The 16,010-nt window shown below is 38.4% G+C and overlaps 1 protein-coding gene across 1 annotated transcript in view; it reads left to right on the top strand.

Annotated features, from left to right (window-relative positions):
* Positions 1-3,463, top strand: part of LOC114149147 (carboxyl-terminal PDZ ligand of neuronal nitric oxide synthase protein) — a 58,670-nt gene extending 55,207 nt beyond the window's left edge. Inside the window, exon 11 of the mRNA XM_028024779.1 lies at positions 1,931-3,463. Within this exon, the coding sequence (XP_027880580.1) occupies positions 1,931-2,480 (550 nt within the window). The 3' untranslated portion in view covers positions 2,481-3,463. The remainder of the gene's footprint in view (positions 1-1,930) is intronic.
* The last annotated feature ends 12,547 nt before the right edge of the window (positions 3,464-16,010 follow it).

Here is a 16,010-nt window from a genome sequence, read left to right as displayed (position 1 = left end):
AGTTACACTTCCTGGCAATTTCCTGTTGGAATAGAAAGTCAAGCAAACTTTTTTTTTATGATTACTTCTTCTCATAACGGCACTAAGTGTAAAAGCAGGTGCATTTGTTTAATAGATTAAGAATTGTGCCATTGTCTGAAGCGACAGTTTCCTGACAAAAATGATGCTTTTCAGTCAGCAAATGATAAATATAGCTCACCAGCAACACTGTCAACAGCATTGATCCAAATTACCACATGTCAACTTATTTTGAAAAACTAAACTGACGTCACTGTCATGAATTATTCGTCAAAACCGGGCGATCATCCTCCTCAACTCAGGGAAACCAATTCTTTTTAAACAAATGTTAGTGCTGCTTATTTTAGCAGCTGTGTAGACATGTGCTGTGATTATATTTCATCCACTCAGGTGGGGAAATTTACTTGAGTAACATTTTGAACAAAATGTATTTCTATAAGTAGATTTACTGTACCATGCTTTCTACTTGAGTAAAATAAGTTGAAGTAATGCTATACTTGAGCCATTGTTTTTCCTACTCTACCCACCTCTGTTCAGCAATCTTTTACATTCTTGTCCTGTTGAGTCAGTTTACAATTACCTACCCCATAGTGCATGGCTGACAAAATGTAGTCTCCACCAAAAGTAAAAAGTAGTCAGTATAATGACAAATACAACTGTCTTGTATTTGGATCTTATGTGACCAACACAAAGATAAACATATTTGGCCAATGGAAATAACATGACATGTTTTCAAAATGTGAAAAAGAAAAATCTAGAAAGTGCAGTGTCCCTTTTTCAGTTCAGACGATAAATGTTAAATGTGTCTAAAGATGATTTCCCTAGCTTTGGTCGCCGTCTTGTTGAATCAGGCACTGAAGGCATCATCAAGTTCTGTGATTTCATTACTCAGAAATGAACTTAACCACAGACCGGATCTCTCGGGGGAACAAAGTTAGCAGTCTTATAACCGCGAGGATCCTCGGAGGAAGCGGGCCTTGTTATCGGGAGTCATTTTTCCAAGAGGAGGACGATAATTGTGTGTGGATGCATGCGTTGGTGCTTGTCAAGGCTTTATTGTGGTGAAATCAGCGAGTCCTGTTTCGTCTTGCTTCCTTACCCACATCCCCCAGGCTTTGGCTCTGGTTCTTCCCCAGAGGCTTTCTATTTTCACACAGTGAGCCTGTGGGCTGTAGATAAGTTCCTTGACAGACAGAACAACGGCGAACCAGAGAAGGAGTCAGTGTCTTGTGTAGGAATAGCTTATGTCCTGTGCACTTAGGTTAATGAGGTATAATGTGAATAATGGAGAGTAAAAGTGGCTTGAGGCCTTTTAGTGGGGAAGTTATGCTGGCTTGGAATTGGCTAAAAAAGGAAACTAAGGCTGTTTTCTCACCTGATAGCCTGGTAGACTCGATTCAAGTGAGGACCAAAGTTGCAATTGTTAGATTTTCAGAGTTTGCTTTCACACTGCACTGTCAAATTATCCAAAGTGAAAAACATGTTCATCCCTCACCTGTACTGAGGAATCGACCCAAAGGCATCAGATTTTGGTGGTTGTAAGATTTCTCTTTTGTCTTTAGTAAAAGAACACAAGCCATGTATTTACTAGGAATCCCATGACTTTTGGTTTGCTTACTGTTTTTGGAGCAGTCTCCGGTCAACTTGCGTCCACATATGCATTCGAACTGTGCCAGAGTTCACTTTAATGGAACCTTTACGTGGGTTTTTAGGCAGACCAGAGTTCACTCTTTTGGTCCACATTAGAGTTCAATTACACATTCACAAATACCAAAATGGACTGAACTTTCTGCACAAATTTAAATGAGCTAGAGTTTAATTAAAGTGGACTAAGCATCGCTGGTGTGAATGCACCCTAAATCAATAACCAGTATTATTATTAACAGGGTTTTTCTTTCTTTTCTACTTGTAGGTATAAACAGATAATACCCAAACTTGACCCTCCTCCACCTTCCACAAACCGCAAGCGATCCAGCAGGACGTTCTCTCCGGGGTCAGAGGTCCCAGCTGTGCCCATGCCTGTGCCGCCGAGTCGCAGCAGCAGCCTCTCTTTCCCGGACATCACCCCCAGCTCCCTGTCGTCCACCGATTTCCACTCGCTCAGCAACGGTGAGAGCAGCTCCTCCTCATCTTCGGCCAGTGAGGACTCGGGCGTCCGCTCCGAGACCAAGTCCCTGCTGTCGCCCCTTCGCGACGATGATGACCTTTTTGCTGACCGCGGGGCATTTTTGACAGCGTCCAGCAGCTGTGGAAGTCCCCTGGAGCAGCAAGGCGGGGCGGTCGCTTCGTCCTCTGATTCGTCAACTACAGAGTCGAACACCATGGCCTCGCGTTCTGACGGCTGTGATCAGCCGCTGTGCTTTTCATCTCCTATGAATGACACCTGCCTTCATATCAGTTTTTCGGAGGATGAGCTTCTGGAGAGCAGCCAGGAGGACACCAACATGACCCAGGGGAGTTAGGATGACTTAAATGTTATTCAGTCGACATAAAAAAAATCCAGGATTGGCTTTCAGACCCTACTATGTTTCCACACGGCTTCCATTGCAGGATCTTTAGTCGTTCTACTCACCTGTGACACAGTGCACGTGTTGCTAAAACGCTTACTATTGTATCAGTAATTAGCCAATAAATAGATTTAGTATTTTTGTAATGAAATTTCTGATCTAATTTACTTTTTAGGGCCTAGAATGTTAAGCAGAGTACATGTAGCAATATATTGCACTGTTGAAGTCGTACTGAATTCACTGTAGAATTCTACACTAACAAAGGAAACACATTTTATTTTTGCTAGCTGTCGATGTGGAGCCGTCATTTTGTATGATGTTTCACTTTGGTGCAAATAAGTGGAAAAGGACGATAATTTGTAAAATTCACAGTTAAGACAAGAGCAGGGGACAGAGGTGATGTTGGGAAAAGTTTCATCTCCTGCAATGGACCTGGTAGGATGATGGATGGGAAGAAAGGAACAAGGAAGTCAGTGATTGGACAGAGGAGAGATAAAAGTCAGTCAATTTAGTTGTTATGGTTGTTCTTGGGACTATGGTTAGGCTCACATTCGTGGGGTTTTTTTTTTGTCAAGAGCAAGTGGGATTTGGTTATGTTGAGTCTAGATATAGGCTGGTATGAAATGTTCATGCTAGAGTAAAATACCACAGTATCACAATATTGTGGTATCGCAATATCCACAATATTGCGATACCGCAATCTAAGGCAGAACTTGATCTAAATGGTTTTATATAAAACTAAAAACAAATACTAGGAGTGTTGCACTCCTAGTATTGTATCTGTACGTATTAAGACCTGCAATACGTACAGGTCTTAAAAGGAGACAACATACAATATCAAAACGTTATGAGAAACAGAAATTTCCATTTTTATGTTGTCACAAGCAGCAGTGATTTCAATCAATCAATCAAATTTGATTTGTATAGCACATTTCAGCAGCAAGGCATTTCAAAGTGCTTTACATCATATCAAACACAAAAACACAAAGCAACATAGAATCAACAATCAAAACACGACATTAAGTCAGGTTCCATCAATAAATTTGTAATTGATTACGTTTCAAATACAATCCTAAACAGGTGGGTTTTTAGTCGAGTTTGCATCCATGAAAGGTTTACCTGTTACACTCCTACTGTGTTATATGGAACAAAATACCTATTGCTATTTTTATTCCCACTCACAATCACACTGTTTAAAACAATGTAGACAGCAATTTCATAAACAATCAAAAATTATCACAAAAATGGTTGTTAAATTAATTTAAAATAATAATCTGAAACATGCCTTTCATTTTGCTAACAGCAACAGCAGCTGTTAGTTAGTTGCAGTCTTTTCAGTGTTTACAAATCCTTTATGTGTTAACTGTTAGTCTGTCGTTTCTTTTTTTACAAGTTACCTGAAATGCTGCCAGATATGTGATGTAAAAGTGGTGGAGACGTCTGTGTTGTCTGACGGACGATGTCAGGGTAACGACTCAAGAACGACTTCCTTTTAAACCTTGAAACAAGAATTCAAAGAGCTTAAAGCTCTCGCCTTTAAACATGGACCTCTTTGAGATAACTTTTAGTTTCAGTTTTTCAAATATAAATACAGCATGTTCATTATTACAATTACTGTACAATGAAGATATACAGAACATTTATTAATCCTTATTTTAATTTTGAACTGCAGACTTGTCTGATATCTGCTGTTTTTTATGCTTTTTTTTTCACTTGGAGCTGATTAAATCTGCATCTTGCAGATGCTGGCAGGGATAAGGTGGATAGAACAAAAACTCAGCCAAATTTATTCGTTTTGAATTTCTTACAGCATGGCACTAGCGATGCACCAATATGAAAATTAATGTCTGATGTAAATGTTGCTATTACGGCCAATAACCAATATTTCTGAATATTATACAGTTCAGTTACAGTAGACTGTGATTACTCAGGTACTGTTTACGATCACATTAAAGCGACTTTAAAGCTTCAAAGTTGTACGGTGGGAAAACTTAGTGATTTTTAAAGTCCTTTTTTAAAACTGCTATACTTTGATGCCACACGCGCATTTGTGCTTCTTGTTGTAACAAGATGTCCCTATAACAGGAAATAGGTCAATTCTTGAAAATTTATATGTGAACCCATCAATCATTTGACTGTCATGTCTTTTTTTTAAACATTTTTGTTATTATATTAATTGGTTGACGACTAAATGTTGACCAAACAAAATCAAAGCTCTGTTCTGTGAATCTCCAACTAGCAAAACAAAAAATCCCTTGTAGTAGACCTACATAATGCAGCAACACATAGTTCTACTTCAGGTGTAAATGAATTTTATACTCAGAAGTGTAAAAAATAATACAGTAAAATTGGGTTGACCATTTTTCTTAATGTGGGTTAAAGTAAAACATGTTTAAAAACTTCTGCAGATCAGCAATAAACAGCTGAGAAGTTTATGTGTTCACTTTTCTGCTTTGCTATTCTTTATGGCTTCACTGAAAGTGCTCTGTTGTGAACTTTGATTAGTAGAAGGAGAAACACAATAAAAGGGGAGATACGAGGCGAAGCAGCTGCGGAGTGATGAAGGCGATGGGTGCAGAAGTAAAATGTCCCGAAGGGAAACATTTTACACCAAAAGATGAGGCTTTTCCCAACGTCACGTTTAGCAGGGAGTTTTACAACACTAACATGGCTGAAAATAAAACACAATAAAGAGGTGTAGCTGAAAACTATGGCACTTTACTCTCTTTCTTTCCATTATTTATTCTCAGGGAACCTTAAGGTTGGTCTGGGCTTTACATTACCCTGCACACAGAATGATAGAAAGGTCAATGTGCCGTGTATGACACCTATGTTCACTGTACTGCTGAAATTACCTGTCTGTGCATGTACTTCATTCTGCAAGTCAGCTTTGTTGACAGTCTTCTATATAATTTCCTGTAACCGCAGTACATTGGACCCGCAGACGGAGCTGAAATCACCAAGGAGCTTACGTATAGTAAAGTTTTAGAGAATTAGCTGAGTTAGCAGCAGAGAAGTCCTCCTCGGTTTGTTGATAACACTCAAATTGGATCTCCTTGTTTGTAATTGTCCTAGTTTTCAGCACAAGTCTCATTAAGGCCTTGTGTCACTTTTTCCAGCGGTGCTGTCTTCAAGCTTAGCAGTTCTCTATGCCATGCGAAAGCCGAAAAGCATGCATACGCAGCACATGCTGCCACTGCCAGGCATTAAGATGAGGCTGAACGGCTTATTGCCCTCTGGGCCTCTATGCAATGCACTTATTAGAAATTAGACAAATAGGAATTCCCTTCGCTACGAGGTATTAAAGCTGTAATTTGTCCCAGAGCAGCTAGGATCTCAAAAGTGAAAGCTGCATTTCTTGGTACAGCAAGCATAAATTATGGATAGGGTTTTTGCATGTTTTGTAGCAAGAAATGCACCAATCAATCTGCCTGAGATCAGAATTGACTACATTAAAGGCCATAATGAGCTCCCATCATTTTCAGTCTGCTACTGCTGTTCAAAAGTATGTTTTCATGAAGCTTACATTTTTCAAACCATCCAACTAATTATATAACTTGAGTAAATACAAAATGATAGTTTCATTTATTAAAGGACGCAAATATGTCATACCAGACTTTATGTGAGAAAACAAATTACATCTTCAAATTTTGGTGACAACTGCTGTCGAGCCTTTGAACACTGACGTCAATTGAGAGAAGCGGAGACTTCAGGCTCTGGATGTTCTGTTTGTGACTCCAGGAGTGAATTGTTAATGCACTGTTGGAGTCATGTTGGTCATTTAAATTGGATAAATGGCCAATCTATCCAATGGTCATTGAATAAGTGATCCAATGATCATTTATCATGTATTCTATGATCAAAAGGCAGTGTTTCACCTTCTGAGATCCTTTAATGTTGCCAAACAGGATTTAAATGGGGTTTTTTATTGTTGTTTTATATTAAGAGTCAGGCAGTAATCATTCTAAGGTGAGGTGAGTGAAACTGAACCAATAAAGGTGGAAATCACAGTTATTGCTGGTTTGATGAGGGAGAACTTATTCTCACATTCAGTTAGGTGATTTGGATACGTTGTTTCCCTGTAATAAATTTAATTGTTAAAAAAAGGCATTTTATATTTGCTCATGTTATCTTTATCTATCCAGATAAAACTTTGTGCCATCCCCATTGTCTAGAGTCTGTTATCACTTGCAGGGTTGTGGGGGTTTGGTGTCTGGCAGAAGACACCATGGACAGATTGCCAGTCTATTGTAGGTCTACACAGAGACACACAGGAAAAGCAACCATGCACACACGCTCAAAACTAAATGCGACGGAGGTGACTTTTTTTTTTTTTTGATGATTCAAAATGTGTATTTGTAATGAAAAAGAAGAATTCAGATTAGATTTGTACTTTTTCGCAGCAGCTTATCACAGTAAACACAACACCGTATGATGTACCTTCTTTTGAGTTTAATAAAAAAAGTCGGATAAGATTATGTCAACATAGATATTAATCTTGTAAGCTTCATTTTCTGTTAGATTCTAAATTGCTGCGTCTGAAAAAGAAATTCCTTTACATGTACTTTTCTCTTTTGAAGCAAAATGTTATCAAAAAAAGTCCAAATCTGCAGCTCAGACCTAAGAGAACACAAGAAATCAGTAATGGCGAGGAAAAGCCTCGATGCATCTGTATTTATAACCTCCAGTTCTCACTTTGTGCCACCTTCCAACATGGCATTCCCCAACCGGACAATCAATGATGCTGTCAGGCCGTCTCGCCTGCACTCTCTCCGACCAGTACAAGGAGCCCGTTCAATACCAGGACTGCTTCTTGATCTGCGATCAATGTGATGCAGCTCTTAAGAGCCACATGGCAGCTCCGGCTCTGAAACCTCGGCTCTGAGGTTTTACACAGACGCTTAAAACGCAAGGCCATCACACTTTATGCAGTCATTAATGCTGCAGAAGAGGCATTAGCCTGTGTGAGTAGACCGGGGTGAGCCTGCCAGTGATCAAAGCTAATGCGAGGCCGGTGATCACAGCGACGCAGGCGAACTCAACAAGCTCTTAACTGCTACCAGTTGGACTGCAGATAAAGCAAACAGGGCTGACTTTATTGTTGCTTTTTCCTTTAATTATTCAAGAATGCATGTGCTCTGAAATTTCATACTGTTATCTACATCAGAGGGGAGTCGAGACTAAAAACCGTAAATGACTGGAAAAAGTCTTTCTGGTGAGAAAAAACGTGAATCCTTCACTTCTTTATAGTGAAGGGTGAGATAAACAGTAGTTACAATAAACTAATATAATAATACATAACAAATTCAAAATATGTTATGCTTTAAGCTTAGGGTTTTTTTTTTGTAAATTTTGTGATCATTTAGACCTAGTCTGTTGCTACTACCAGGCAAGTTAACATTTAGGATAAGACCTTTATTTGTTTTTTTTTTTTTGTTTTTTTGAAACCAACAAGTCCAGTTTAGTTCACCCTTGCCACTTTGTACTACTATTTTTTCTGGACATACATATTTAGTTTAACTATGGGTCCACATAATAAATGTATGAAAAATTTCTATATGTTTAAATGGCATTTCCATGTGGGTTTGGCTGCTACATTTTTCAGACTTTGATGAATTGTTTTTTTTTAATGTACATCTGTCAGCAAAGCGAGTCATCATGGTTTTAAACAAAAATAGAAAAGTGAGCCGTGCAGTGTAAAGCCAATACTTGGAGGCTGATTATTGATGAGGAACAGATGGAACTGAATATAGATCGACAGTCGGTCTAAGCAGCAGGAAAACTAATTCAACAGAGGACTGAGAATGTAGCAAGAACATAACCAAAAACCAAACTAACCAGAAAGAGGAATTTACTAAAAAACAAAAACACAAATCCGAGGATTAAGGTTCTCCTACATCTTAAGTTTGTATTTTATTTACATACATTTTTTTCCTCTCTACTTGTAGCAGAATGAGAGTCACAAACAATATTCTTAGCTGAATTTCTATCAGGCTTTTCCCCTGACATCATTGTGCTGTTTGGAACCTTTTGAGGTGCCTTGAATGTAAAGCTATATTTCTCGTCTGACCCTCTAGCAGAAACGATAACCTCAGGTTCAAGATATTTCTTCTCACAGAAACATTTCTTTTTGAGGTCAAGAGAAGAAGTAATAATGTTTCCTCCCTCTACTATTAGAACCTGATGGAAAAAAGGTCATCTATGCCCTCTGAAAGCCACGCATCTCTCTCTCTGATATTCGACACAGCCACACAATTTTCCACAATTTGCAATGACTGAGACGGGGTGTTTCTTTCATGATGTTTGAGCAAACAGAAAAGCTACAGGAAGGGTCAGAGCTGAAGAAGGTTAATTGAAGGCAGCCATATCCATGCTGGTGAGTCATACAGCAACTAGAACTACAGTTGTAGGGTTTGGCAGTAAAGTGCACTCTCTTTCTTCCAGAGAAAATTTAAAAAAAAAATGCTTTTAAAGTGTGCACACCAATCCTGCACACGTTTATTAAAACCATTAAAAAAACATTGATTTAACAGGTCTTCCTCCATCCTCCAACCAGCAACCCTCTCCCCACAGAATGACGCTTCTACCACTATGTTTCACCATGGGGATGACACGTTCAGGATAATGTGCAGAGTCGAATTAAGTTTTCCGGCATGTAGATCCAACAGTTCAATTTCTCTTTCCGCTAATCCGTAGCAACTTTTTATTTACAGTACATGTTTGCTGTGCTCTAAACTTAAGCTGACACCGACTTTCTTTCTTGTCACTTTTCCATAAAGGCTAGCATTTATATTACAATTAAATAACACACAATGAAACTCCTTTTACAACCTGAGAAGATAATTTTATTTATTTAGGGTTGTCAGAGGAAAGAGGGCTGACTTAAAAAGCAAAAATTGTGTCCTGCTTTGTGTTTGCTTTTTCACATAGTACTTAATCAAATTTTTAAAAAATGTTTTTTTACCGACAAACGATAGAAAACATGAAGAGTCAGGAAGTGGCTCACAGGACATTCTCCTATTTATGTTGATGAAAAAGAAAAAAACAGAAAAATACAAGAATTTTTTGTTGTTTCAAACCAATTTTTAGTTGTTGGTATTGTAGACACCGAGCTCATAGTTCAACACCGAGAGAGAAAATACAACAACAACAACAAACCAGCAAAAATTTACCGCCGAATGAATAACAATGCAAACATAAATTTTTTGAAAGCAAAATATCCAGCAGGCCTCTCTGGGATATGATAATTGATAGTCTGCAGAGAAAGTAAGGACGATGGAATTACAGCATAATATTTTCTCTGGCAGCGCTGACTGAGAGGTGCGGTGGTTTCTCCTGACTATTGTGGACGACGCGCGGCCGTCTCTCGTTGCAGCGCTGCACATCAGAGCAGAAACTGGCACAGATTTTAGTCTGATCTGAAGACCTAGAACTGTGATAAATATTTCGCACTCTGCGATTTTTTTTTTGGGGGGGGGGGACTGATGTGTTATTTTGGTGCCCTGTAAGTAGTGAATGAATCTACGTATGTTTAAAATGACAAAAAGGTTGCTTAATGATGAAGATTCATAAGTTCCTGCACCGCAGCAGGATGTCTACATCAGGTCAGAGAGGTCACAATAACTAACCCAAACCCATATATCTACTGTACCTCGTATATCTAGCTCAACCCTCTCACTCCCTCTGTGACAACAACCTTTAAGCATTGACAGATATAATTTAGTGCCACCCTAAGTCTGCAGCAGAGCTAACAGCTATGTAATTCTGTTTGCCTCTGAGTTATCTCTTCAGTTCTCGCTCCTTGTGTGAGTTACACATTCAAATGCTCTGCAATATTTCAAACCATTTTCCACATGGTACACATGAACCCAATATCCTGTTTGCAGACTGCTTTCTGTAGTTAAGTAGATTTATTATGTAGGGTTTAAGCGGGTATAGCAGATTTTCTGTTGCAAACCCTTTTGCTCTACTAAAAAAACTTTCTGGAAAACAGGAAGACATCATGCACATCACTGGTATTTAAATGTAATTTAATTTGCAGCTACTTCTTCCGCTGTTCATGTTGCCTTGTGTTCATGCTTTTTTCAGATACAAAAGAAAGCGCTCCCTGCTGACACCAGATTAGTGTTTTTATTTCCCCCGACTGCTGCGATCATTTCAGCACTCAGCATTGTGGGATATGATAGGCAAGAGAATGGACTGCAGATTGTTGAGAGGGTTTTGTTGTTTTTTTTTTGGAATGAATACAATGCAGGCGTAATTTTAGCAATGGTGTCAAATGAGTGCTTTTTGCACAAAAACACCGTTTTAATGCCACATGGCTCTGTTTTGGCTTCAGAACAAAGACCGCATCGTGTGGTGCCGTGAAAGTTAGAGGAAGATTGGAAAATTTCCATTTCCATTTAAAATTCTTAAAGATTTAGTCGTTTGTCTTTTGGTAGCCTGAAAAATTTCTACAAAAACTAGAACATTTTTCTTTTTAATTTATATTATTTTTAAGTTGATCAGAATGGCTGGCAAATGTAATTATCGTTCTATGATGTTCTGTTTCCCTGGGGTCCAAATATGACGTGAAGCAGAGTTCTAGTTTCAGTAATTCCAAAAATTGACAATGACAAAAGAAAATGGCTTTCATGTAAGTCATAAGAAATCTAGAGCTTTCAAGTTGATCTGGCATAACTATGAGATTTTTCTTAAATATTTCTCTCCCTGGATGGGAAAGACATAATAAAACTGTGGACTGATTTGTTGCAAATGGCTTCACAAAGCATAAGAACGATAGGAGTATGGCATCTTTCTTCAGGTTGTTCTAATTGAGGCTGAATTTCGATGTTGGCTGTGATGTTGACTCACAGCCAACATCGAATGATTAGGGACATCTTAGCTTGTTCCTTCTAGTGCTGTCATATGTCTAATATTTAGCTTTTACTTCTCAAAAGAAAATGAAAAAAAAGAAGAAAAAAACCACAGAGAAAACCCAGAACCTTTACATCAAGGATCTGCATCATTCCTGTGATACATGAGACAGAGTCTTTGGTCCAAAAATGACAATCAGAGAATCTCATTGCATTTGATCTCCTTGATTACTCTCCTTTTGAGTGTGGGAAATGTTGGGAGTAGTAAGCCTTTGAAACGTTATCCCTCTGAGTTTAGGTGAAGAGTTTTCACATATGGTAAAGCCAACACGCTGCTCAATCTAGCTCTTTCTTTTCTACAGGATGGAACGTTCGATCGTTTAACAGCACAGTTACGGTTGTTTTTAAGATATTCCTTCACAACGTCCCCATAAACTGAATTGCCAGTTCATTTGATGATGCTCACTCCGTGACTCTGATAGTATCTGCTCTCAGTAACTACGTCTCGGTGCAACCTCCACAACCCGTGTAATTGAATCCGAGGCCCATTTAATCAGTCCACTTCACATTATTTTATTCACTGCTTTTAACAAAGTGAGGAGGCACTAAAAACGATGCTCCGTTAGACAGGATAGGCTGGAAAGCCGAATGTTTATCCTCAAGTTACTTGTCTGACAATTAATTTAAAACACAGCTGAAGGAAAACGAGAATTTAAAACCAAGTTGGCCCCTTTGTAATGGCAGGCTCTGATACTAGACAGTGAGATGTCTCATCTGGATGAAGCAGGTGGAAAAAAACCTTTGTTTCAGCTTAGTTTTGGCTAACTATGGTTGAAATTTGTGTTTCCTTGCTTTTGAATTTGCCTCTAGCCAAAGACCAAAAACTACTTTTGCAGTTCCACCTGGCTTCCCCCACTTAAACAGGTTAAATTAAAGAATGAGTAATTACAAAAAATGGAATTACAATATAAGTTAAGGTGTTCTCTAACCTCTGTTGTACCAGTAGTTTGTAAAACACAAAAAAGAATTTGCTTTTGAAGCTGGTTAACATTTGACTCAAGACATCCAAAAGAGTGTCACTCAGATAAGCTCATCTTATCCAGTTAGTGCTTCGTATTGAGTGTTGCTAGATGTATGTCATTTCTGTATAAAGTGAAGTGGTCCTTCTGCTGTGCTCAAAGCCCATTGGAAAAACTATCCACAGTTCGGCACAGCTGATATTATTGACATCATAACACCGCTCAGGTTTTATTGTCGAAAGCAACACTTTTTGTCCGAGTCCAAAATGCTTATCTTTCATCTGCTGTCCCCAAATGTACAAAATAGAACATTTTAATGGCATAAAAAGATGCTCACGTTTAACTAAATAATGATTAAGCACTCTCCAACTTAAAACATGAGAATGATTTTTTTATTAGAAGTGAATTAATCTACCAGTGGAACTAGTACTTAAAATCAAATAATTAAGGAATTATTTACTTAAAACAAACTCCTATATCTTGCTGAAAAGTTACTTGTAAGTTTGTTTTGCCTTATTCCAAGTGAAATAAGATATTTGCACTAGAAACTAGACCACAGATATTATTAAGACATTGTGTTTTTGCAGAGTATGCTTAGTTTTATGCTACACTATGCAAATGCTCTGCCTACACTGATGATTTCCTCACCTTAGCATGCCGAATGCCTGACGTTGGCTCCAGGAGCAGGACATTGGGACCAATTTTGTTACTAATTATCTAACAATTATTTCATTGTATGTGGGCACTTGTGTACTATATAGAGATTTCCCATGCTTTTGCGTTTTTGTCACACCTACTTAAAATAAACCGTTTTCAGAATTGAAGATGGTCTGAATCAACACAAAATACTAACAAAAGCTTAAATAGAAATTGTTTTTCTTAAAGGGAAAAACTGTCCTCACCCTGCGTGAAAAAATAATTTTCCCAACTGCTGTAAATCATGTATGATAACAATATTGTAGAATATTTGGGTTTTCTATTTCTGCCCAATGTCTTTCCTATTGTTAGACCATGAACTTTGACCCTTTATGAGGCAGATGAGGCCTTCAGTGCCAACTTTCTCAAATGGTACTCGAACAAACACAAGGCTGACATGCATTCATTGATTCGCAACAGTGGAGAATCATTTCATTAAGATCCACCGTGTTTATCTGCATGTGTGTGACCTTGCTTATAATCTGCCATCTGGACTGAGTGCTTAGCTCAGCCTTCATACACATGGACAAGCAGGAAAAGTGACTCACTGCTCTCTGCAATGGAAATTTCATGTTTATAAAATACTTCATTTGCACTCATTACGTTCTCCTCAACAACAACAGCAGCAGATGAGACGAATTTCAACACAAACCCTGCACTGAAAATGAACTTTCTATCTCTGTTTTTGTCATCTACATTATCAATTTGCTGTTTTTGTTTTCCCTAAAGACATCTTAGTCTGTGTAGTCCCTTAACAGTTGCACTGAAATGGAAAATAATTAATATTTTTTATAAATTGAAGAATTATTCATGTTACTCGGTCAGACAGGAACCACCACCCTTTTGCTTATACAACAAAATCCTAGAGATCACGTTTTTTTGTATTTCTGGTCTCGATTAATTAATAAAATTTTTTTTTTTTGGTAAATTATGACTTTCTCCCCTCTTAATCTTACAGTTGCACTCTACATCCACAATGGAAGTAGTCTGGAGTGGATGAATCTGGGAAGACAGTAAAATATTGTGAAAGACAAATTAAATTCAAGTATACACAATGGATTCTCAACAGTACCAAATGACTTAAAATCTAATTAACTTGTGGTTGCTGCTTGCTTACTGAGGTAAGTCAACAATCTGGTTGCAATGCGTCTTTACTTAGTCTTCTAGGCTTTAATTGCTCTGAGGAAACACTTGAGTTGACCCAGACCCAGCTGGAGGGATGATATATACACTTTGGTCTGGGGAAACCTTGGAAACCACCTGGAGGAGTTTGTGGGTATCACCTTGGAGATCTCATTAAGATCGGCCTGGTTGTGTGCGCTTTTATGTGTTCGCCTGCTTCTCTCTTCTGCCCCCATTCTTGTCGCAACTGCCTCGACTACGTCTAATTGTCACATCCAACCTTTTCTTAAAAGTACCAGCAGAAATCTCCCTCCGTGCCTGACTGTCAGTACCAGTTGCAAACAACGGAGGTTATTTCACCTACCAGCTTGACCTCAACAAGAACAGAACAACAGTACCTGGATAGCATTTGTCCACAAGACTCCACCATTGGTCCCTCGTCATTACATAACTCATGCTACAGTTTCCCCCCCATTTGTTCTACCTAGAGATCAGAAAGCTAAAGCAGTGAAACCTTACGTCACACAGTAAAATGTACAATATTGGATTTGGGTCAATCAGAACTTTTAAGTACATGGTGGTAGAGGAATGTGGTGGAAATTGCAGATAACTTCTCCATTTGGAATGATAAGATATGTCTAAATGGCACAGCATGATAAAAATGTATAATTTATTTGCTTAATGTATTTTAACCTCTCTCGTCTGAGTAATAGAGTATTTTAGTTCCTAAAATTAGTTTTTCTGCTAAGATGTCAAAGATTAAGATGTCAGATTTTAATGGGTGCCTTTTAAGTTAGTTAGGTTGATTTTATTCAGTTGGATTGTTTCAGTTCTCATCAGATCTGAAATGTTTCACACGCCTTTTGTTTTATGACTCAATACAAACACAACTGCAAGTCCTTTCTTCTTTGTTGTTTACTTCAACACAAACACAGTTTTCCAGTCTTACTGAGGTGACGAACAAGACCATAAAAAAGAAAAGAAATGGCTGAAAAATAGGACCATACAAACAGGACATCCGAGTATGTAAGAAAAAAGAAAAAAAAGCCATCTACCTTTTTAAGATGAATTCCTCTCTTCTAAAGATTAATCAGATTATTTGCTCTGTGGTGACAGATTGATTGGAGTGATGCTGAGGCAGCATTCGCTCTGTTCTCCAGAGACGGACACATAACTGAGAAACATCCGGCCTCATTTCCAGCACTCCATCTAACACTTGTCATGAAGGTAAGTGTGTGCGCACAAGAGGGGGTGTACATGTGCGTAAAAACACATTCATAGGTTCACATCCTGCTATCATCCCTGGCCTCAACAGATAAGCCTTGATTTACATGCCTTCTGATTTACGTGCTTCAATTTATCTTCTTATTTTATGGGATTGTGTGTTATTGGAGTACGTTGATCATGTTGCTGACCAGCAGCCAGGAAGTGCTTGGTTTATTTAGCATTAACTGCATATGCAGGAAAAAAAAAAAGAAGCAATTTTCTGGTGGTGTTCTCTGAATGCATTAGAGAACGTCAAAGATGTTCATTTGCTAAATTCGTACTGAATTAGTATTCACTAATTCACAACTTGCGGTGGTGTTTGATCCCAGTCTTCCAACTCTTTACTCTCTAAAGTTACAGGGAATTGCGTTAAATTGCAGCTGACTTTTACAAGCCTGTCCTCTGGGTCTTACAGTATTGGAATTAAAAGGGTATCTAACAACCAGCTGTTCTGTTTTCTACTGGGGGTGTCAACCAGCTTCTCTGACAGCATGGACAGAGTTTTGTGTTCGCTGGAGCCAACTACT

This window comes from Xiphophorus couchianus, chromosome 8 (genome assembly GCF_001444195.1).
Source record: "Xiphophorus couchianus chromosome 8, X_couchianus-1.0, whole genome shotgun sequence".
NCBI classification, from domain to species: domain Eukaryota; kingdom Metazoa; phylum Chordata; class Actinopteri; order Cyprinodontiformes; family Poeciliidae; genus Xiphophorus; species Xiphophorus couchianus.
Note: the sequence above shows the minus strand (reverse complement) of the source record. Positions and strands in the feature narration are given on the sequence as shown.